This window comes from Galeopterus variegatus, unplaced genomic scaffold, assembly GCF_000696425.1.
Source record: "Galeopterus variegatus unplaced genomic scaffold, G_variegatus-3.0.2 Scaffold3405, whole genome shotgun sequence".
NCBI lineage: Eukaryota > Metazoa > Chordata > Mammalia > Dermoptera > Cynocephalidae > Galeopterus > Galeopterus variegatus.
The window spans coordinates 126587-148163 of NW_007729516.1; the positions used below are offsets into that span (position 1 = coordinate 126587).

The 21577-nt window shown below is 51.3% G+C and overlaps 1 protein-coding gene across 2 annotated transcripts in view; it reads left to right on the forward strand.

Moving 5' to 3' along the window:
• Positions 1-21577, forward strand: part of FAM188B (family with sequence similarity 188, member B) — a 119218-nt gene that overhangs the window by 72414 nt on the left and 25227 nt on the right. For both annotated transcript variants that reach the window (XM_008584917.1, XM_008584918.1), the window contains exons 10-13: positions 3992-4093; positions 5836-5899; positions 7140-7205; positions 12321-12388. In XM_008584917.1, coding sequence (XP_008583139.1) covers positions 3992-4093; positions 5836-5899; positions 7140-7205; positions 12321-12388 — 300 coding nt within the window. The remainder of the gene's footprint in view (positions 1-3991; positions 4094-5835; positions 5900-7139; positions 7206-12320; positions 12389-21577) is intronic.

The window sequence follows — 21577 nt, forward strand, 5'->3', positions numbered from 1 at the left end:
CCTGAGAGAGATGATGAGCTCTCACCCGCCTCAGGCTGGGGGAGCCAGTGACCAGGAAGGGCCCTCGGAGGCTGGTGTGGGTCTGAGAGCCAGGGAAGGTACTATCTCACCCCACTGCCCTTCTGAAATTGGGGAACTCAAGGTCCAGAAAAGGAGGGGAACTTGCTTGAAGTCCCTCTGGACACTGAGAGCAGAACAAGGCTTGGAACCCAGGTCTCTTGGCCCCCAGGGCATCCAGCCCTGGCTGGAAGCTTTGGACCCTGAGAGGGAAAAGAAAGGAGGACAGGTTGGCTCCACTCTCTCGCCAGCTCTCCCCTGAGTTTTCTATGGACTCAGTCTGTGTGGGTATGTCCAATTGGACAGGTGAGACTATTGTGAGAGCAGGAGAGAAACATCTCTTTAATTTAAAACACTTGGATAAGTTCTGCAAAAGCAGGACGTATTATTTCCCCAGGTCCACCCCCATCCCTGGACAAATGTCTTCATCCTGCACTTCTCCTGTGAGAAATTTGACTGTTAAAGAAACTTCTCTGGGATTAAGAGCCTGGCCAGGCACCAGGTTCCTGGTAGGAGTCTGACAGAGATATATCTGACTGGAGAGGCAGTACAGGGCCTTCGTGGTCACCCAGGTCTTGCACCTGCTGGAGGTAGAGTCTGGGAGACTCGGGCATACCACCTCCTTCCTCTGTGGCCATCTGTGGGCACAGGCGCTCACGTGCCCACAGCCCTGTCTGTTCTGGGGCAGATGAAATGACAGGATGACAAGGCTGGAATGAGGGCTCGGGGCATTTGACCCAGTGCCCACATTTATGGGGGGAAGTAAGGGCCGGGAAGGGCAAGGGGCTTCCCCAAGCTCGTGAGCCAGGAATCAAACCCAGGCCTCTTAACTGTCTGACTGCTGCACATTTCCCAACTCTACTGTGTTTTCTGGAAAGCTGTGTCTCAAAAGAGAAAGATGGAGAAGGCCGAGGGAAGGTTGGAGAGACTGGAAGTCACTAAAGGGAAGCCAGTGAGAAGAATGAGGACTTCTGTACAGAGACGTGGATGTTCAGGGGGCTGTGAGCAGAGCCTGGAAGATCAGGGGGCATGAGCTCTTGATTGTGTTGCCCAGGGCCAAAGAGACAGCACTGAAGGCAAAGGCGTGTTGGTTACTAAAACCAAGTGCCCAAGACACTTGGTTCTACTTCCCCACGCTCTCTTTCCCTCCCCGATGTCTACTTTTTCCAATTTTTCCTGACTGACTGGCCTTGGATAAACTACTTGAGCTCTGTGCCAGTTTCCCCATTTTTAAAAGAGGATAATAATAGCCCCTCCCTCAGAGGGTTGTTTTAATGATTTGATGAAATAGTACATGTAAAGTGCTTGTAACAGTGCCTGGCACATGTAAGTACTCAGTAATGTGGGCTTTCAAGATCTTCATTATCGTTACACTGAGAAGCTTCCTGATTCAGTGAGTTAGTGTAGAACACTGATGTAAGTACTCAGTAATGTGGGCTTTCAAGATCTTCATTATCGTTACACTGAGAAGCTTCCAACTGGTGTCACCTGATTCAGTGAGTTAGTGTAGAACACTGTTTGAAAGGGGTCTCCTTAGTTCCAGATACGGAGGAGGTTTTCCAGCATAGGTGTTCTAGGCAGAGTATTGGATCCGGGCATAATTTTGCACAGCTACTACCCATCTTAAGGGCTTTAATCAGGGAGTACTGGTCACACCTGTTTTGTAGGAAGAGTCCTCCCTACCCCACCCGCCATGAGCATGTACAATGGGGATTGGAGAAGGGGCGAAGTGGAGCAAGGATGCTGGTGGGCACAGCTGCAGCATCTCAGCTGAGGGTGGGGGGAGTCTGTGCAATTGCCAGGATGTGGCCATCATTTGGATGGGGCAGGGCAGGTAACAGGAGCTGTGAGGGTTGACGGAATCCACATTTGTGGGTTCTAAATCCACAGGTAAACATCAAATCCTTTCTCTTTGACAAGCTCTGCTTTCCAGCCACCCCTAAGTCCTTGGCATGGCCTCTCCTGGAACCTGGAGCCGTGTTTTCTCAACATTGTTTTCATAGTTAATGGTGACCTGGGCCAGTGCTCCTAACAGCTCGGGCCGTCCGGTTTGGCGAGAGCATGGTAACTATTTCCTCTGAGGAACACGACGGGCTTCCTGAGCCTGAAGAAGTATCAGGCTGTCTGCTGTTTTATTTTCTGAAGTGATTGAGTGCTTGTTACTCATCTCATTGGGTTTGAAGGATTTCCAGTGTCGGGGAGTTGGTGTGGCTTTCACATCAGATGTTAGGAGTCCACCTTCCTGTTGCCATGGCCTAAGTGGAGATGTGATGTTTTTATAAAGACAATAATGATAGGTACCATTAATCAAACATTCCCCATGTGCCAGACACTGGCCACGAGCCTTACAAACATCACAGCTCCCAGTGCTGTGAAGGATGTGCAGTTGTCATTGCCAGTTGACACATGAGGAAATTGAGGGACTGCTGTTTCGTATTGCCTCTCATTTGAAAGGAATTGGACCATAACAGCCTGGGTGTAGATTGCTGACTCAGTTTCGCAGGCCCCGGGCAGTGACCGGGCAGTGACCACAGGCTGCCTGCCATGGTGGGCTGTGTCCTGGCCTCCTGGTTTCCCTTCTCCTGTGTGGAGAGGAGAGACAAACTCTGGTATTGTCCACCTCACCCCCTCCAGCTCAGCATGGAGCTCAGGTATTACTTGGTGACTGAAAGCGTGGAAACCCCCTTTGCATTCCTTTGAGCCCCCGCTGGGTCTTCAAGACCTTTTTTGTTTGTTAGGAAGGGAGACCCACTCAAGCTAGCTTCTGTACGAACTTAGGAAAAAACCATAGAATCCAGGGGAAGGCAGGAAGTATGGCTCTGAGCAGCCCTGGAAGTGGGAAGTGGGAAGAGAAGTCTCTCTCCGGTGGTCTCCCTCCCTCCCCTCCTGTGCTTCATGCTCCGGGGACCTCTCGGCTAGGCTACCGTGTTTACCGTGTTCATCCCCTGGAAGTGGGAAGTGGGAAGAGAAGTCTCTCTCCGGTGGTCTCCCTCCCTCCCCTCCTGCGCTTCATGCTCCGGGGACCTCTCGGCTAGGCTACCGTGTTTACCGTGTTCATCGTAAGAGAGCCCGCCGCCATTTCTGACAGTGCTGACTGCCCATCCTTCTTGAAACTCTTCTGCTCATAAGACGGTGTCACGGCCCTCTCTCCTTGGTCCCCACCTCTTTGACCCTTCCTCCTCCACAAGCTTTCATCCTCGGCTGCTGCCTTGTCTCTTCCTCATCCTCTCTCTGGGAAATCTATACCCAGCCCTGACCACTCTCCTGGGCTTTTGATGTGTCCAGAAGCTTTACCTGGGGTTCCCCGCACGCCTCAAACTCGGCAAGTCTGAAGTGCAGCTCGTCATCTTCCACCTCCAGCAGCTCCCCCCAGCCACATGTTTCTTATTTCTCTCTAGAAACACAGGCTCATCCTGAATCCTTCCTCTCCCTCATCCCCACGCCCCTTATCCGCGTATCTAGCAAGGCAGGTTGCTGTCCCCTCGCACGCACTTGTGTCTCCTCTTGACAGCTGGTGGGAGTAAAGAGCCACTGTCTCCAGGGGCTCCATATAGGGACTGGCCAGGCCAGGGCAGTGCCTTGTGTTTGCCTGCGAGGGCAGCAGTTTCGGAGCACGCCTGAGCATGCATGGCTTGGCTTCCTGGACTCGGTCAGAACTCACAGTCTTTTCTTAATACACAAATCTGGGCCCTGCCAAGCCTCTAGGGTCCCCTTATCTCTCTCCTCCTCCAGCTCTACCAGGGCCCCTCCCTCCAGGCCACTCCTTGACCCTCATCTGCAGAGGTCCCTCCTCCTCAAGCTCTGCTGTGGAGTCCCTAGGCTGCAAGTGGCCCCTCTGGTGGGCAGAGGAAAGGCTGGGCCACCTGCAGAAGGGGCTGTGCCATCTTGCCTTGTGTCCCCGTGAGCATAAACACATTACTGTTCTCGTTCTCAGGCAGCTGCAGCCTTCAGATGCCCGCAGGACCCGCTGCCTTGCCCTAGCCATCGCAGACATCGTGTGGCGGGCTGGGGGTCGAGAGAGAGCTGTGGTCGCATTGTAAGTGTTTCTGAGGGCTGTGTCGCTACAGCTCAACCTCTGCCAGCATAGCTGCAGGCAAGCTGGCTGTGTGCTCTCCTGTCCTTGGGCATAGGGACCATGGCTGTGCATCCTTCCAGTGCCTCTCCTAGTGTCACATGCCAGGGTGAGCCCTCGGAAGGCATGGCCGTATCTGCCCTGTCTTCCTCCTTGGGTAGCTCTGGGTGAACCCCTCTGAGAAAACCTCTGACACCAGCAGCCAGCTCTCCTTTCTATTTCCCTGATCTGGAGGCTTTGGAAAATAGCCCCTCAGGTTGGCCCAGTTGTGACACCGCAGATTTGTATCCCTCCTCCCCATTCCCAAAGTGTGCTCCCACTTTCTTTGTCACTTGACTCCCTCTTCCATTGAGGAGGAGACTCAGAGGTGAGCTGGAGCCCGGGCCCTGGATCCCATTGCCCTGAAGACTCCATCCCACCCCATGTGATTCACATGAGTGGGTTGCTGGCTCTTGAGTCTGACCATCAGAGTGGAAGCATCACTTTGTCCCAGCTGTGAGGCTCAGCCTTAGTAAAGGACTAAATTTTGGGGCCAACGACCACATTCTGGGGGCAACGTTGGTCACTATAGCATAGTGCTTCAGAGAAGGGACTCTTAGACGCAGACTTCCAGTGCTATTGCTTATTGGCTGGATGACCTTGAGCAAGTGACTTAACCTCTCTGTGCCTCATCTGTTTACTCATCTGGGAAATTGGAAAGATAATAATGATTACTTAATAGGGTGGTTGTGAGAACTGAATGAGTCAATATAAAGAAATGATATGTAATAAATATAATAGTATTTATCAGTTTAAATAATTTATAATATAAAAAGATGATAAATGATAATAAATGTGAAGCGTTTAGGAAAATGTCTGGTACATACGAAGCACAACGTAAGTGTTAGGGAGTACTAGCATTTTCATTGTTGTTGCTGCTACTTGTCATTGGTACCTATGTTCCAGTTAACTTATTAAGCCAAGCCCTCAAAAATCTGCCTGGCAGCTCAGTGAGCAGATGGGGCAGGAATTCAGTTTCTCCCTGTTTTACAGATATTTTCATTGTTGTTGCTGCTACTTGTCATTGGTACCTATGTTCCAGTTAACTTATTAAGCCCAGCCCTCAAAAATCTGCCTGGCAGCTCAGTGAGCAGATGGGGCAGGAATTCAGTTTCTCCCTGTTTTACAGATGAGGAAATAGAGGCTCAGAGAGGGATAGTGGCTGGTCCAAGGCCACACAGCAGCTAATGGCACAGTGGGCCCCCAACCCAAACCCTACTCCTATCGCATGCCTCATTGGGCTGCACACCAGCAGGTGCTGTGTCTAAGATGCTGAGGAGGTAACAGTGGGGAGCCCCAGAAAAGACAGAGGCCAGAATTCCTCACGTCAATGAAAATGACGGGCAAGTCTACGTCCTCAGTCTGGAAATACGTTTGTCAGTTGTGGGTGAGCGTAAGACTTCCTACTGCCAGGGCTGGGGTTTGCCATTCCAAATTCCCCCTCTGCTGTCTTTTTTCCATTCCCTTTTTGTCCTGCTGGTATCATTCTCTGGACCCAGCCTGGTGGGTGAGTTCAAAGCAGGAAAAACAAGAAACCCTTGGCTCCATTCTTTTCTCTGGAGCCACCTTTTTATTTGACCTCATTTAATGACACATGTGGTTTCGCCTGGCTGGAGGGCACATCTTCTCTCCGATGGAGGACTCATGCACCTTCCTTTCCTTTTTAGGGCTTCGGGAACACAGCAGTTCTGTCCAACAGGGAAATACAAAGCAGATGGCGTCTTAGAAACAGTACGGCTTTCTGGAAAATTATCACGCAAACTTTGGCTTTGTTTGGGGACTGTCTCCTTTCCTATAAGTAAATCTTTCCCCAGCTGGGCTTAGGCCAGCCCTCCCTACAGCCCAGGCCCACAGAATCCTTGCCCTGAGATTTGGTCATGGGCGAAGGTGGGGTGGCTTTGGGGGTGGGCTCTTGCCAGAGCTGGCTTTATGGCCAAAAGGCCACATGGCCCCTGTCACCTTGAGGGCATACAGAGCTGAAGTTCCACCAGCAGTCTGTCCATAATACCTTTGACTAAGCCCCAATCTTCTCTGTGTCCCTCTTCATGTTCCTTTAATGTCTCCCTCAGGAGTATTATGGGAGGGTGGTGAGGTGGGGCATAGTATGGAGAGGGAGAGGAAGTTGGAAAGTGGGAGGAAGTTGGACAGCATGGAGTCCCAACCATAAAGCCAGATTCAAGTAATACAAAATGAGAGAAAAAATGAGAGAGCTGTACATTATTATATTTTTGAAAATATGAAAATAGTTAGGTTTTTAAAAAACTAGCCGCTTCTTTAATGGAGATTTTTGTTTTAACTAATTTGTTTCATTTGACCTATGTTTGGGCACATGTGGCCCTGGGACCCTAATTAGGGGTCTCACATTGTTGCATGTTCTAAAAGTGTTTTTTTCTGGACGCGCTGAGAAAGCAGAGGAGTTCATAACTGCTGCTTCCTATTAAATTCAGGATGCAGCCTCGTGGGCTTTGACCTGGCCTGGCTACTGTGACTTGGTGTGGTGCCTGCCCCATTCCCCCTCTCGCCCAGCCTCTGTTCAGATATCAGGGACTAACCGCAGGGGTGCAGCCCTCCCCCATCAGGGCCATGCGTGATGCTGGACCCTTTGTTTTAATCCTGTGAGGTCTGGAATCCTGGGGTCTCTAAGGCAGGCCTGGGGCTGCTGCAAGGCAGACTTAACTCTCGAGGCTCCAGCTGTGTTGGGCCAGCCTTTAGATAGATGGTTTCAGGAGTGTGCCTCTTAGCTCTGACTCAGGGATGTTCCCAAGTGGGATTTGTAGCTCCTGAAACCAGTGCCATAGAAGCTAGTCCAGGATGAGGCATCAGCCTCTGGGGCTCGGATGGCTGACCCTGTGTGTTCATTTCTTCTCAGCTTACTGTAGCTCCTGAAACCAGTGCCATAGAAGCTAGTCCAGGATGAGGCATCAGCCTCTGGGGCTTGGATGGCTGACCCTGTGTGTTCATTTCTTCTCAGCTTACACTCCACAGTGTGACCTGCCATGAGGACCTGGTGACTTTTCTTCAGCAAAGCATTCATCAGGTATGAACGATGGTTTGTTTTGTAGCATGTGTACTGTTAAGCCTCCTAATTTCATTGTGGAAGAGACGCTGGTGAACTGGAGCTGTCCTCCTCTCTGGGGTGGCAGAGAAGCTGGCAGGAGCCAATGCTGGTGGTGGGGCAGAGGACAACAGGGTGATTTAGACTGAAGAAGAGTGGGCTTGGGGAAGGGGATCCCATCTCTGGCATAGCATCCTTGGGGGCTGGTCACGGATAAAGGCATGGGGAGCAGCCACAGCTGGGGCTGCAGAAAGCAGAGCAGGCACGGGGTGGGGTTGGAACAAAGGGGAAGCTGCTCTTAGATGGTGGTAACAAGAGTTTTCTCTCCATCTGAATTGAAGCAGCTGCCTCTGGAAGTAATGAACTTTGTCAGTGAGGGGGTTCTAGGACCATCTCAGAAGCCTCAGGAAGTGGCTTCTTGGGCTGGGCTGGAGGGCTAAGCAGTGTTGATGTAGATCCTGCTTGGTGTAGGACCTTACTTGGCACTCCTGAGGAGGCAGGGCTAGTGCAGGCAGGGACACTGGAACACCCAGTCTGCTGGAGAAGAGCTGCGCACTCAGTCCTGGCTGCGAGATGGGTGGATCGTGGCCAGGGCCAGAGAGCAACATCGGAACTTGGAGTCAGGCTGGAGCATTGCTGGCTTTGTGGGGGAGGGGATCACACATTCCAGAGGTAAAGAACATGGTCTCTAGAGCCAGTCAGCCTGGCTTTGAATCCAGGTTACACCCCTAGTAGCTCTGTGACCTCAGAACTGACCTAACCCCTGTGAACAACAGCACCTACCTGAGAGCACTGTGCAGAGTTCCTAGGACCGCATACCTCGCTGGATGCTCTCTTGGCGGCGACTGTTAGCTTCTGTTGTTGGTGTTATGATCGCATTGTCTTGCTGATTTAAGGGCAGCCTTAAGATGGATTAGTTGCAGACAGAGAGTTATGAGAGGGAAGTGTTATGGAGGGAGGGTACAGCGTGAGCCAAGGCCAGACATGTGACCTCTGAGATCCCCATCTTTAAGGCCTCACAATTCTGATGTCCATGTGTCAGGATCAAAAGAAAGAGTGAGCGCTAAGCCCTTCTCTCCTGGTGTGCAGGCAAATCTCTGAGCCTCACTTTGTCTTTCCTTTAGTGTCTGGGTGTGGGATTTGCCTTTCAGGCCCCAGGGAAGACACTGGGGATTTGGTGGTGAGCCAGAGGGTGGGGAAACTTGCTGGGTATGGGACTAGGCCTAAGGCTCCTGCTGTCAGAATACCCTCCCTGAGCACATTTCCCCAAAGACCCTGAGGGTCTGGGCACAGCCCTGGGAAATGTCCTGGCCCTTACAGCACCAGCTATCCCTTGGGTAGGACATGGGACCTTCCCTGAGGCCAGCGAGCTGTCTGCCTTGCTGCCTGCCTTGCTGTATAGTCACGCCTGATGTAGGGTGGCAGGAGGGCCTGGAGCAAAGGCCTGGGGACCTCCTCTGGCACATGGGGCCTTGGAAAAGTCACTGGGCCTCGGTTTCCTCACTTGGATAATAGAATATGGAGCAGTTATCAGATAACTTCCGGCTCTTCACCATCTAACTATGGTTCTCAAAGAAGAACCTCAAACACACAGGGAAGAATATTTTCCAAATCAAGTACCAAGAAATCTGAATTAGAAGAAAGGAGACCTACTACTATATCCAGAGCCTCTGAGAGACGAGCAGAGGCTGATGCATCAGTGTGTGTGATTTGAGCAGGGTGGCCAGGACTGAGGGCACATGTGTCACACTTTCAGGCAACGCAGAGCATGGAGCCACCAAGGCCAGGGAAGAGAAGCTAATAGTGAGGCTTTTAGGGGGCAAAGGAGGGTGATTGCTTAAATGACCCAAGGTTCTGAGGCCTTGTAACTGCCCACCAACGACCCTGGGGGCTCCCACTGCTCCAGGGCCTCTGCATCCTTGTCTGTAAGATGGGGCTCCCCTCAGCCTGTTCCCCAGGGTTTCCGTGACACTTAAGCAAGACAGTGGCCATGAAAGAGGTTCATAGGGTAGGGTCTGCTCCAGGGTGAGGGGCCGCCTTTTTTTAGTAACACCTTGGGCTCAAAGCCATCCCCTCCTTGCCTGGCTCTGGTCCCTTGGCATGGAGTGTGGTCAATATTTGGCTCTTCTCCCTGTGGAAGGCAGTGTTCCCCCCTGCAGTTTAATTTATATTTGTGCTGGAAGTGGTTGAGCTGCCTCAGCACTACCCTCACCAAATTCATTTTTCATGGCCTGGGCCTAAGAGGGATTCCTCGTGCCAGGTCTGGAAATGCACACCAGACCATCTCTGCCCAAAATAAATAGCCTCCTTGCTGTGTTTTCATTAGCACTCACCCCCTGGGCAGGGTGTCTGGCAGGCCTCGTGCCAGCTCGGGGATGCCCCCATCCCTGCCTGCCATTGGAGTTCCTTGGTGGGCTTAGGTCTCTGCTAAAGAATTGCCCCTTTTTCCTAAGTGGCATCAGACATTTTTCTGGACTCCAAAGCTGGTTTCTGGCCCACTTGCCTGCCCAAGTTTGCCTTTCCATGCAGGCACATTGCCTTGTGTCTTCCCATGTCTTGGCAGTTTGAATCTGATGAGATAATTTTAATAAGTGCTTTTAAAACCAAAATGGAATATTGGTACCATTTAGCTATGTTCTGGCAAGGGCAAGAAGCCCCAAGCAGGGTTCATCTCCCCACCCTCTGCAAAAGGGCATATCCAGGGCTCAGGGTGTGGTCTCCTTGAGGGTGTTCCAAGGACGGGGGAAAACGCTGGCACAAGTAGTAATAATAGTTCCCCATGTTTGCATAGAGAGTTAGCCCTCACGATGGGCTTCTGTGTCTATTGCTTTACTAGGTCCTGCAAATAGGTAGTCATTGCAGCATGGCAGAAGGAGAAACAGACCCAGAAAGTGCAGTGGCTTCCCCAGACAACGTGTGAGTCCATGGCAGAAGGAGATAGGCATTCCAGAAAGGGAAACTGAGACTAAGAGAGCTTTGTGACTTCTCCAAGGTGAAACGAAAGTCTGTGGCAGAATAGGTAGACTTTTTGCAGAAGAGGAAACTGAGACTAAGAGAGCTTCTCCAAGGTGGCATGCAAATCTATAGCAGAGCTCTGACAGGGTCTGTCTCTCTGTGTGTGGGGACATCAACATTACTCTTTGCAGTTGTCAGAGCACTTCCCCAGACATTGTCTCATGGAATGTGCACCACAACCCAGAAGAGTATGCAAGGTAGGGACACAAGTGAAGTAGCTGGCCTGAGATCACAACATTAAGATGAAGTTGATTTACGATTGTTGTTGATTTATTTATTCTATTTCTACTTCTGAAAAAAAACTTGAAGTTGCTTGTTAAAAAAAACGATGTCCTCAGGCTCTTCTGTGCTCCACCATAGTAAATTTGCTCTCTCTTGCCTCTGGGCCTTTTCACATGCTCCTCCTCTTGCTGGAACAGCATTCCCTTATCTTCTGCTTCCTGCCTGTCCCTTGGATTTCTGTTTAGACATCATGTCCTTCAGAAGGCCTTCCTTGACACTCCCTTCCTCCCCAAACTCTAAGACTGTGTAGAAGGCCCTTGTGTATTTCTAGGGCATTTCCATCATGGCAGAGCCCCTTCCTCACCCATTTCAAGTTGCTTATTGTTCTTTCTTCCCTGAGTTATTTCCCCAGGAGGGCATATCCATGTCCACCTATTCCCTTCCCTTAGCAGGGAGCCTCCGCTTGGTGTAGAAATTTTGCTCAATGTTTTTTTTTTTTTAAATGACTGATTGACTGAGTTACTAAATGAAAATAAAAACTATATTTTGAGGAGAAAAAAAGATAATTTTATCAGAAGCATAAGCTACAATAATTACCACAATAGAACATCATACTTGGCTCTGAGCTTCCTGGTAGCCAAGGCAAACATGGAAAAATGATAAATTATATAATTCTCATTGACTCTTCCAGGAGAAACAAGCATTTTTCTGGTTTTAAGTTAAAAAAAAAATTGATCACACATAACAAACACTGACTATTGTATTAGGCAGTGGTTTCCACCATAGTTCATCATCCCCAAAGTGGGATGAGTAAGGCTTTCTTGTTGATTTGCAGCTGGGGGATGGTGTTTCTCCAGGGAGCAAAGGCGTGTCATGGCTCATCCCAATAGGCTGTGGCCCACTGACTCACTGGGCAGGTGGGCGTGTGAAGCCAGTATCATAAAAACAGCTAACACAGATGCCAGGTCCTCTTCTAAGGGCTTTGCAAGGATTAACTCGCTCAATCTTCACAATGCCCCAGTGAGGATGGCTACTATGATTATTGTCCTTGTTTTACAGATGAAAAGACTGAGGACAGAGGAGTTAAGAAATTTGTTAGTGTCACATAGCTAGGAGTGGCAGAAGCAGGATTTAAACCCTGGCAGGCAGGTTCCAGGACATGGGCTCCAAACCAGGGTCAGGACCAGGGGAGAAGAGTGAGGTACTTGCTTTGGATACAAAATTTAAGGGGGTGCCAACCCCCCCCAAAAATCAGCAGAAACAATATTTTTTAAAAAAAATCAACATTAATCAAAAAAAGTCCACGATGAGCAAAATATCAAAAAAAAGACATGCACTCACACAGCTCACCTTCCTTGCCTCACTCTGATCCTGAATGCTCCAAACCCACCCTCTAGTGCTTTCAGTGCAGCACAGTTCTTTGGGGTAAGGGATCTGGAATTAGATGGAGCCCCCTGGAATCCCCTCATGCTGCTTATAAGCTGTGTGACTTTGGGCAAGTTGCTCAGTTTCTGAGCCTCCTCCGTTCCTTATATGACAGAGGGTAGTAATAATAGCACTTATCACACAGGTCTGTTAGAGTGTTCTGTGTGATAATGCTCATAAAGGAGCCTGCTACCACCACTGCTATCTCGGGAGCTTCAAGGACTCCCAGGTTATGGACGTGCTCCGTGGTGGCCCCTGTGTCACCTGCGCTCGGCCCCAATGTTCACTTAGGCTGGTGCACCCCCATCCTTTAGGGGATCTGCCCTTGAGCTATCTGGCAACCTCCAGGGCCAGGCAGGCTGCTCGCTGGAGTGTGGCCCCCGGGATGAGGGCAGTGCAGGACTGGATGGGTGCTCACTCCTCTCTCTCCTCCAGTTCGAGGCGGGTCCCTACGGATGCATCCTGCTCACCTTGTCTGCCATCCTGTCCAGGTCCATGGAGTGGTGAGTATCTTCCTCACTCAGCTCTCTGGGGCCCAGGCTAGTCTGTCCTGTGCTGTGCTGCCTCTTCAGAGCCCAGAAAAGTGCTTGGCACATGGCGAGTGCTCAGAGAACATTGTGGAAGTGATGAGTGAAGCAGCAGAGTGGGGGAGCTGGCTGGTGGAGGAGAGAGAGCTGTTGCATTCTACGTGTACACCCGTCCAGGGCCACCTTTCAGGGCCTCCCCTCCTGAGTGCTGGGGTGTGCAGGGAACAGCCTGAGAGACACCTCCCTGTGCTAAAAGAGTTTGCATGTGACCACAGTATGTGTACACGTAAGCACTCACGAGGACTCCTCTGGTACATGTGCAGGGGAAGGACGATTGAGGCTGAATCACAGGGGATGACCAGGGGCCCCAGGGGCTCAGGGCAGGAAGGACTTGTTGTAGGCCACAGCATTCTGCTGCTGCAAGGGTGAGGTTAATGTCTAGGAGGCCTTGGAGGCAGGAAGGGTGGCAAGGCTGCTTGTCTTGAATCTCCTTGCTTGGCCCGTCAGCAGGGTTCCTGACTCCAACTCGTGCATCCCGATCAGATGGTCAGATGTGGCCCCCTGAGCTGCCCCAGAACTGGAGTTCCTCCATGAGGCTCATTCCCTATGAGTTTTCTAGGCCTCTTGTCTATATTTGTCACTGGACGTTGTGTCACCAGGGAGTGGAGCAGATTAATAGCACATGAATAGCTTTGTAAAGTACAGTAGATTGCCCCATTCACTTCCAGGCAGAGGGCAGAGCCCTGAGGGCATGGAGATCTGAGGTGGTGAATATTACCTTGTGGGGGTGCGTGGTTGGGAATATTCAGGAACAACTCTCAGCAGGTGGACCCTGGAAAGTGGGGAGGCAGGACAGTAGCCTTGTGGTGCACAGGAGGGGGGTGGCAGCAGAAGGAGATTTTTGCTCTGGAGCCCTGGTTGGGCCTGGCTGGCCTGTCCCCATATCCAGGGGCCTCTGCTGCTGGTGGGAGGAGGGCAGCGGGGGCTCTGTGGCTTTGTGCCGATCTGCCTGCTGCTTGCTGCTACCGACCTTATTAAATGCGTGTGTGTGCACAGCACTTTCTAATGGCATTTTTCTTCTAATCCTTCCATAATGACATGATTCGTTCCTGGTGTGGGCTCATGTGCATGGAGACCATAAGCTGCACCGCCTTCTCCCAGGCTTGAATTTGCTCCTGGGTTTGTTCCTGGGTTTGCTAATCCCTGGGCAAATGGGGTTGGGTGGGGTCTCTGGCTCTCACTGAGGGGAAGCTGTGCTCTCAGGAGGGCCAGGCCAGGTGATCTGTGCAGGGGGCCTTCTGGTTCTGGGGGTCCAGAGCTCCGTGCTCGAGGGTCTCTGCTTTGGTAGTCACAGGAGCAGCCCGAGGGAGGGCATCCTGTCACATGCATGCTCCTGAGTGCAGCCCTGTCCCTCTGAAAGGGGCTTCAGGGCCCCACGTCCATGCCACGCTTCATGTTGTGCAGAGACTAGGGCTGCTTCTGCCCTGTCCTCATACCATACAACCAAGCCAGGCAGTAGGCAGCCCCTGCCCAGGCCATGGCACCTGTGGGACAGTGGTGTGGGGGAGACTGCCCCCAGTGGACCTGCACAGCCTCATGCTTATGGGCCTGAAGTCACAGCTCTGCCATCACATCTGTGGGACAGTGGTGTGGGGGAGACTGCCCCCAGTGGACCTGCACAGCCTCATGCTTATGGACCTGAAGTCACAGCTCTGCCAACACATACACACACACACACACACACACACACACACACAGAGACATATACACACACATAGACACAGATAGATGCAGACATAGACGCACACACTTGGATATACACACGGACATACACATACAGAAACACGGATACACAGACATACACATAGACACAGACACGGATACACACAGACATAGGCACAAAGACACACACAGTTATACACATGGACACATGCACATAGACACACACACAGATACACACAGATGTACACTGACACACAGATACATGCAGACACAGATGGATACACACAGACACATATGCACTCACAGACACACTCATGTACACACAGACACACAGTCCAGCTGTTGCCCCAGGGCCTCTGAGGACCTTCCATGGATCCTGCAGACATATGGTCCCTAGGCCCCTGGGGCAGCCTGGGACCTCCTGGGCCTCTGCCTTCTAGAAGTCCCAGCAGAGCTGCACTGTAGTATTGGAGCTGGCAGGCGTGGGCTGGGTTTTGTCCTGTCCCTGTGATCCCCTTCCCCTCTCCTAAGAAGACAATGTAGAGGAAAGTCTTGTCAGCAGTAACAGCAACAGCAACCAGCCTTCATGAAGCTTCCTGTGTGCCAGGCCCTTTGCCTTAACATTTTGCACATGGAACTCATTGACTCTCCACAACACCCTGTGAGATGGGCTGTTGGCCCCACTATCCTGTCCCTGTTTTTCTGATGAGGAAACAAGTCTCAGGGAGGCGAGCAGTTTGCCCAAAGTTTATGCAGCAGTCTGGCCCCAGGCCAGCTCTTTTGTTTGCTGTTTAAAGACCTGAACTTGAGGGGCTGGCCTGTGGCTCACTTGGGAGAGTGTGGTGCTAATAACACCAAGTCAAGGGTTAAGATCCCCTTACTGGTCATCTTTAAAAAAATAAAATAAAATAAAGACCTGAAGTTGGCAATAAGACACTTGGTTTCAGGCCTGACTTTATTCCTCTGAGCTGGAATTTCTCCTTTGTAATATGGGGGTGCTAGTTCCCACCCCACAAGATGAAGCTGTGCTCAGCACGAGCTCATTCTAGCGTGCTCAGGTGCCTCTGCATCTCCCCCTGTCTTTTCTGACCCCATAGTGGAGGCCACGTTGCCACCTCAGTAGACACAGCCACAGGGATGTTCCGCAATTCCTGATGGGCCCTTCCGCAGCAATGCTCACCCTTGGCTGGTGCTTTTCAAGCACTGAGGGCCACTGCTAGGAGGGGCACGAGGCAGTGAGTGGGGGCCAAGCCCTGACTTGGGGGTGTGCAGTTCAGAGGGTACTTGGGAAGACACCAACTCTCTCTGATTTGTTCAAGTTTGAGAAAACTTCTAGCTAGATGAGGGCTCCAAATGGGGCAGGGGCAGGCCTGAGCAGCCTATGTGCCTGTGGGGGATCCTCCAGATCCATGCTCCCCCGACCTGGTGCTGGGGAGGCTGCCTGACTGCTGTGTGCCCCCATGGGCTGCCAGAGGTGCGTGTGTCCGAGCAGAGCTGACCCTGCCCCAGAATACCCTGGGCAGCCATGGTACTGAAATTACTTCATATAACATGTAGCCTTCCTGGCATCTGCCAGGGCTCCCGTGAAGAAGGTATTCTCTGGCCTTCAGAAGGGGAGTCCCTGGAGTGGCCCTCCCCCTCACATGTGCTGGGCAATGATCATGCCCCCAGGGCTGTGGAGACCCACCCTTGCCTGCTGCCTCGGGGGCTAGCAACCGGCAAGGGCCTTTCTTTATGAACATTTGGACATGCAGGTGCAAGTGTCACCCAGCTCAGTCATCATGTGGCCTGTCCAAGGAAGCCCAGTGGGGTGACCAGTCACAGGAAATCATGCACTTGTTGTCCCCAGCTCAGCTCGGCTGCCCACAAGCTGTGTGGCTGACCCACCCTCTGTGTTTCTAACAGGAAGGCATCAGGCTAGTGCTTTTAAAACTCTTTTTGTAGTGAAGCTAAATCTGATCTTTTTTTCCAAATAAACTTTATTCCAAAGCTCACTATGTACAACTGTGTAAAGCAGATGCAGCAGAATGACTTTGACTAGAGCAGCAGAGATGGGGAGAGAGAGACCTTCTCCCAAGCCATGATCCCTGGAACCCCTCTTTGGAGAAGCCCCAACTCTGCAAACACAGCTTAAAGCCCTGGGACTGGATGATCACCGAGCCTTCCTGCTGTAAGGTTTAGATTCAGCTTTGCTGAGGAATCCTTTAATGCCGTTTCAGGGCAATCTATTGCTACTCAGAGCAGTTGAAAACATGTCCTGGTAGCCCAAAGACAGTAGTCTCAGATCAAATGCTGTTCAACTAGAGAGAAGTGGGGTGGCGGACTGGGACCTCCCTGCCCCCTGCCGGTTCTTCACAATACCGTGTGTGTGCGCACACATGGACGCAAGCATACACGTGCATGCGTTTGTGGTGGTGTTGTGGTGCTGTGTGAGACCGTGGCAGACCGTGGCTGGGTGTGAGATGATGTGGGTGTTGGTTCTGTCTGAGATTTTGGGAAGGATGACTTGATTGTGTGTTTGATTGTGAGTGTATGATAGGCAGGGCATGGCAGTCCCCTGCCTCCTGGCGAGAGCTCCCTGACTCATGCCTGGGCACTGGAGGGCTCTCTCCTGAGGCCCAGAGGCTGCCCTTGCACCAAAGGCAATGCCCCCTGTCCATGGACTATTCTTAGTCTAGCACAGAGCTAGGGTGTGGGTGCCATGAGTAGATAACAACCCAGCTGGGCACAGCCGACAATTTTACCCTTAGAGGCACAGTGGAGAAATAGGCCTTTGAGAACAGTTGAGAATAGGCCTTTGAGGTTTGTTTACCCCAGGCTGTGTGCAAAGCCTTGTGGAGGTTTGATTTTTTTCCACTTGATTTCAAGTCATTTATTTTCTTTTCTAAGATCTTGAGTTGCTTACAGTAAGTCTCATGCAGGATTTCATGCTCTCATAGCTCCACTCCTTTCCAAACCTCGTGGCTAGACCTTTCCCTAGGGAGCTCTCAAAAGCCCCAAGGCTGCTGTGGGGCCAGGGCCAGCTCTAAGCCAGGCCTGGGTGGCACAGCTCCCGGGTGCTCTGGCTCCTCGGTGGAGCACAGGCCAGACACGCAGTAGGGCAACGCTTGCTTAGGCCCTGGGGTTGAGAGGGAGACAGCCTGTGGAGAAGGCCTTCTCATCCAGGAGACCCTTGGCATTCATTACAATGGCAACTCCAGCTGCCCAAAGGCAATCTTGAGAGTCCACAAGAGGTGGTGGTTTGTGGTTTGCTGATGTAATCTTTGAACAGCACAAGGTGGGTGCTGAGGGTGAGGGGTGGCCCTGGGCAGCACTTACACCACTGTGACTCTGGTGCCCTATGTAACTCTACCCAAGAGATTAGAAGCCACAGCAGCAACACAACAGTGCCTTTCTTTGTGAAAATGGCCCTAAAGGAGAGCCACCCACGAGTGTTGGTTGGTAAGGCAAGGAACAGAAGCTCAATTTCTAGCCAGCATAAGCAGAAAACAGCTTCTATCCATTTGTGTCAAAACTGGAGGCTTCAGGAGTGGCTGGATCCAGGAGTTTAGACACTGGCTTTGGGACTCGGTGTCCCTCCTGTCTCTTTACTCTGCATCCCTCTGTGTTCTCAGGAGGGCCCTCCTGCACGGGGGGCGCTGGGGAGCCCTTTCTCAGCCCCTCAGCCACTGGGCGCTGGGCACTATTCCTGGGCCAGACTATGCCATCATGGCGTGTGAGCACTGGGATGTCCTCAGAAGGCATCATGACCCACAGAGCCTACCACACAGGCTGGGAAAGGGACAGGTGGGAGTCAGGAAGCAGCAGCAATGTGGGATGTCAGAGAAGACAGGAGCAGCTGCACGCCCCACGGCTCCTCTCAGAAATGGAGAAAAGTGATTACGAAGCCTCCTGTTCCTGCATGGGCAGGCAGTACCAGCTGAGGTTAAATCTGGCAGGAAGTGGTTTGTGGAGCACGGGTAGGAACACGGGGCTGTTCTTGTGGAGAATCCCAGGTTCGTGGTAGTTCCAGATGTGCTGTTCTGAAGCCAGAGGGTCCATAGGATGCCTGTCAGCATTCTCGGGGCTCCGCCTAAACTCTTCCCATCCAGGATATGCGGAGCAGGAGCCTTGCAGCTGGGGTGGCGGGTTGCAGCCGGTGAGCTGCGAGGCAGTAGTTCTGCCCATGGGTACTGGGCCTGAGGGCTGGCGGGGAGGGGCCCACCTCCTGCAGCAGAGAAGGCAGACCAAGTCTCCTGACCCTCGGTCCATGTGCATCTGCTGTGCCTACCCACTCACCCAAGGACTGTATCTCCTTGTTCCATGAAGGGCTCAGGTGTCCAGATAAAGAAGACAGGCCTCAGGAGGAGGGAGAGGTAATTAACCTTCTGGAAGAGTCTTCTGTGCTGGGCCAGCCTCAACTGTGTGGGTGGGCTGCCCACTACCACCCACCATGCTTTTCTCCAGGGCCTTCCGCATGTGCAGCTTCACCTGGGTAGGTGTGGACAGGCTTGTGTAATTCAGGGGCCCATTTGCTGTGTACCAGCAAGGGCCTAGAGCCCAGTGCTAGGCACTGGGAGCTGGAAGGATACCACATAACCTGGGCCTCAAAGTCCTTGCTGCCTGGAGGGGCAAGGCAGCGCACCAAAACGGTTGGCAGGTGCCCTTAGAAAGGAGAAGACCAAAGAGAGGAGAGTAGAGCAGTTCTGTCTCTGGGGTGAGGGAGGTGTTGCTTTATCGAGGAGGTGACATTTAGCAGGGCTGTGAGAGACAGGCAGGAAGCAAGAACAAAGTAGGAAAGGCCACTGGTGGGGGTTTGCGCAGATCAATTGCACAGGGGCTGGTTGGGAGGGAGGGCGCTGGGACAGGGGAGCAAGGAATGGTGGTGAGGCTAGAGGCAGTGGGGCAAGGGCTCTGGCCAGCTGCTTAGGAGCTTGGTCTCCTCCACTTTTACTTCCTTCAGGCAGGTTCCTCTTTCTCCATCCTGCACAGCCTTCCACCAACTTCCCCTGTCTCTTGAGCCCCCAGCCTAGCCCCGTCCTCTCATTGCCTGGAGAATGGAAACAACACCAACCCCTCTAACCTGTGGTGCTCTCTGCAGTTTTCACGGCCTTTTTGTGGCCTGGTCTCTTATTGCAACCATGCTTTGAGGTGGTTATAGTTATCCCCATCAGGGGATGACATACCTAAGGCTCAGAGATGGAAAGCAATTTGCTGGAGGTCACACAGTACATATGGTAGAGAGGGCCTATTGTTCACTTGTTCTGACTCATCGTCCACTCCCTCTCAGCCTTCCTGCGAAAACAGTCAATATCCGCTGTATCCATACCCTTTTCAGGTATTCACAGCTCCATTTCGACCATTTGGAGGTTGGTTTATTTTGAGTTCTTGGCCATGATGTGAATGGTTGAGGTTGCAAGAATTATGTTTGACCTCTCAGTCATTGTTTTGTTTTTTGTTATTATTGTTATTATAGTAGGAAAAAGGAAGTGACATTACCGAATGCCAAATGCTTTATATAGTTCATCTCATTCAGTTCTCACAGCAATCTGTAATAGGAGGAGGCAGCATGATACCCATATTGCAAGTGGGGAAACCGAGGCTCAGAGAGGGAAATAACCGGTAAGTGGCAGCTCTTGGACTGGAAGCCAGGGCTCCCTGACTTTAGAGTCCAGGTTCTCTTGGTTGTACTGCAGCTGCCCTTTCACTATGGCTGTTGCTTTTAAAAGTCAAAAGAAGTCTCACCAGAGGTTTGTTATCTCCAGAGGTCACTGCAGGTGGGTGGGGGAAGTGCAACTAAGGATGAGTCTCTGGGAGGGACAAACAGGCGCTGGCCCAGTGGAACATGGTTTCTCCAGGGCCCAGTGCCCTAGTGGTCAGGTGGAGGATGGGTGGCTGGTCAGGTACTCCCTGGCTAATTACTGCTGATTTTAGATTTGATGTTTTAAGTATCAGAGTCACAAGCTGGGCATACTTGTTCACATTGCAGGAGGTCCCCCAGAGACCCTTTGCTCCAGTCCTCTGGTTTTATAAATGAAGACATAGGCTGAAAGAGAGGTGGAGACTTGCTTAAGGTCACTTGCTGTTCAGATGCTGAACTGGCCACTGACTTGCCTTGTGGACATCCATTTTAGGTGAATACTGTGACTGTAGACTGGGACCATGTCTCTAGGCCACTTAGAATTATTTTCCTTCTTATTCAGAAACTTCTGTGCCAAATGCCCAGATTCACATGGGGAGGCTTTTTTTTTTGGTCCATTTTTTTTTTTTAACTAAAGCATAATTGATTATACACATTTGTGGGGTACAAAGTTGACTATCAGGAGTTGTGTACAACACGTGATGGTCAAATCAGGATAGTTAGTTTATTCATCATTACAATGCATAATCATTCTTTGTGTCCGTTAACCAATTCCTTGTTAATTTCTCATTAACCCCTCTCCCTCTCCCCTTCCCCCTTTCCACCTATAATAACCACAGTTCTGTTCTCTCCTTCTTTTTTTTTTTTTTCTTTTTGTCTTTTTTACTGACCGGTAACGGGATCGCAACCCTCGGTGTTGCGCCCGTACCGGGGACCGGCAACGGGATCGCAACCCTCGGTGTTGCGCCCGCACCACGCTCAGCCAGTGAGCGGGAACCGGTCTCCACATGGGATCCGAACCCACGGCGGGAGCGCCGCCGCGCTCCCAAGCGGCGCACCCTCCAGTGTGCCGCCGGGCCGGCCCCTGTTCTCTCCTTCTAAAAGTTCAATGTATTATTGTGAATGTTGTTTCTTTCTTTCTATCTCTCTCTTTATTGTTTATTTGTTTATTTATGAATTCAGCTCCCACTTATGAGTGAGGACACGCGCTATTTCTCTTTCTGCACCTGGGTTCTTTCACGTAAGGTAATTTTCTCCAGGCTCATCCATGTTGCTGTGAATGGCAGAATTTCATTCTTTTTTTTGTGGCTGAGTAGTATTCAATTGTGCATATATACCACATTTTCCTTATCCAGTCATCCATTGATGGGCATTTAGGTTGGTTCCATAGCCTGGCTATAGTAAATAGAGCTGCGATGAACATGGGAGTGCAGGTATCCCTTCAACATGATGACTTCCATTCCTTTGGGTATATACCCAGCAGTGGGATTGCTGGATTATATGGCAGTTCTATCTGTAGTTGTTTAAGGGACCTCCATATTGTGTTCCATAATGGCTGCACTAATTTACAATTCCATTAACGGTGTAGGAGGGTTCCCACATGGGGAGGCTTTTAGGTGAAGGTTCAAGCTGTATGAGTTAGGGATGGTGGAGACCAGGGGTGGGGCTTCAGGACCTCTGGGCCTGTCTAGACCTGGCTGGCCAGGCTGCCCACTCATGTTTCAGGCCATAGTAGACACTGTGTGATTTTGATGCTGGGGACATAGTCCTAGCCCTGCTGATTCTTTTTTTTTTTTTTTTTTTGTCTTTTTTTGTCTTTTTCC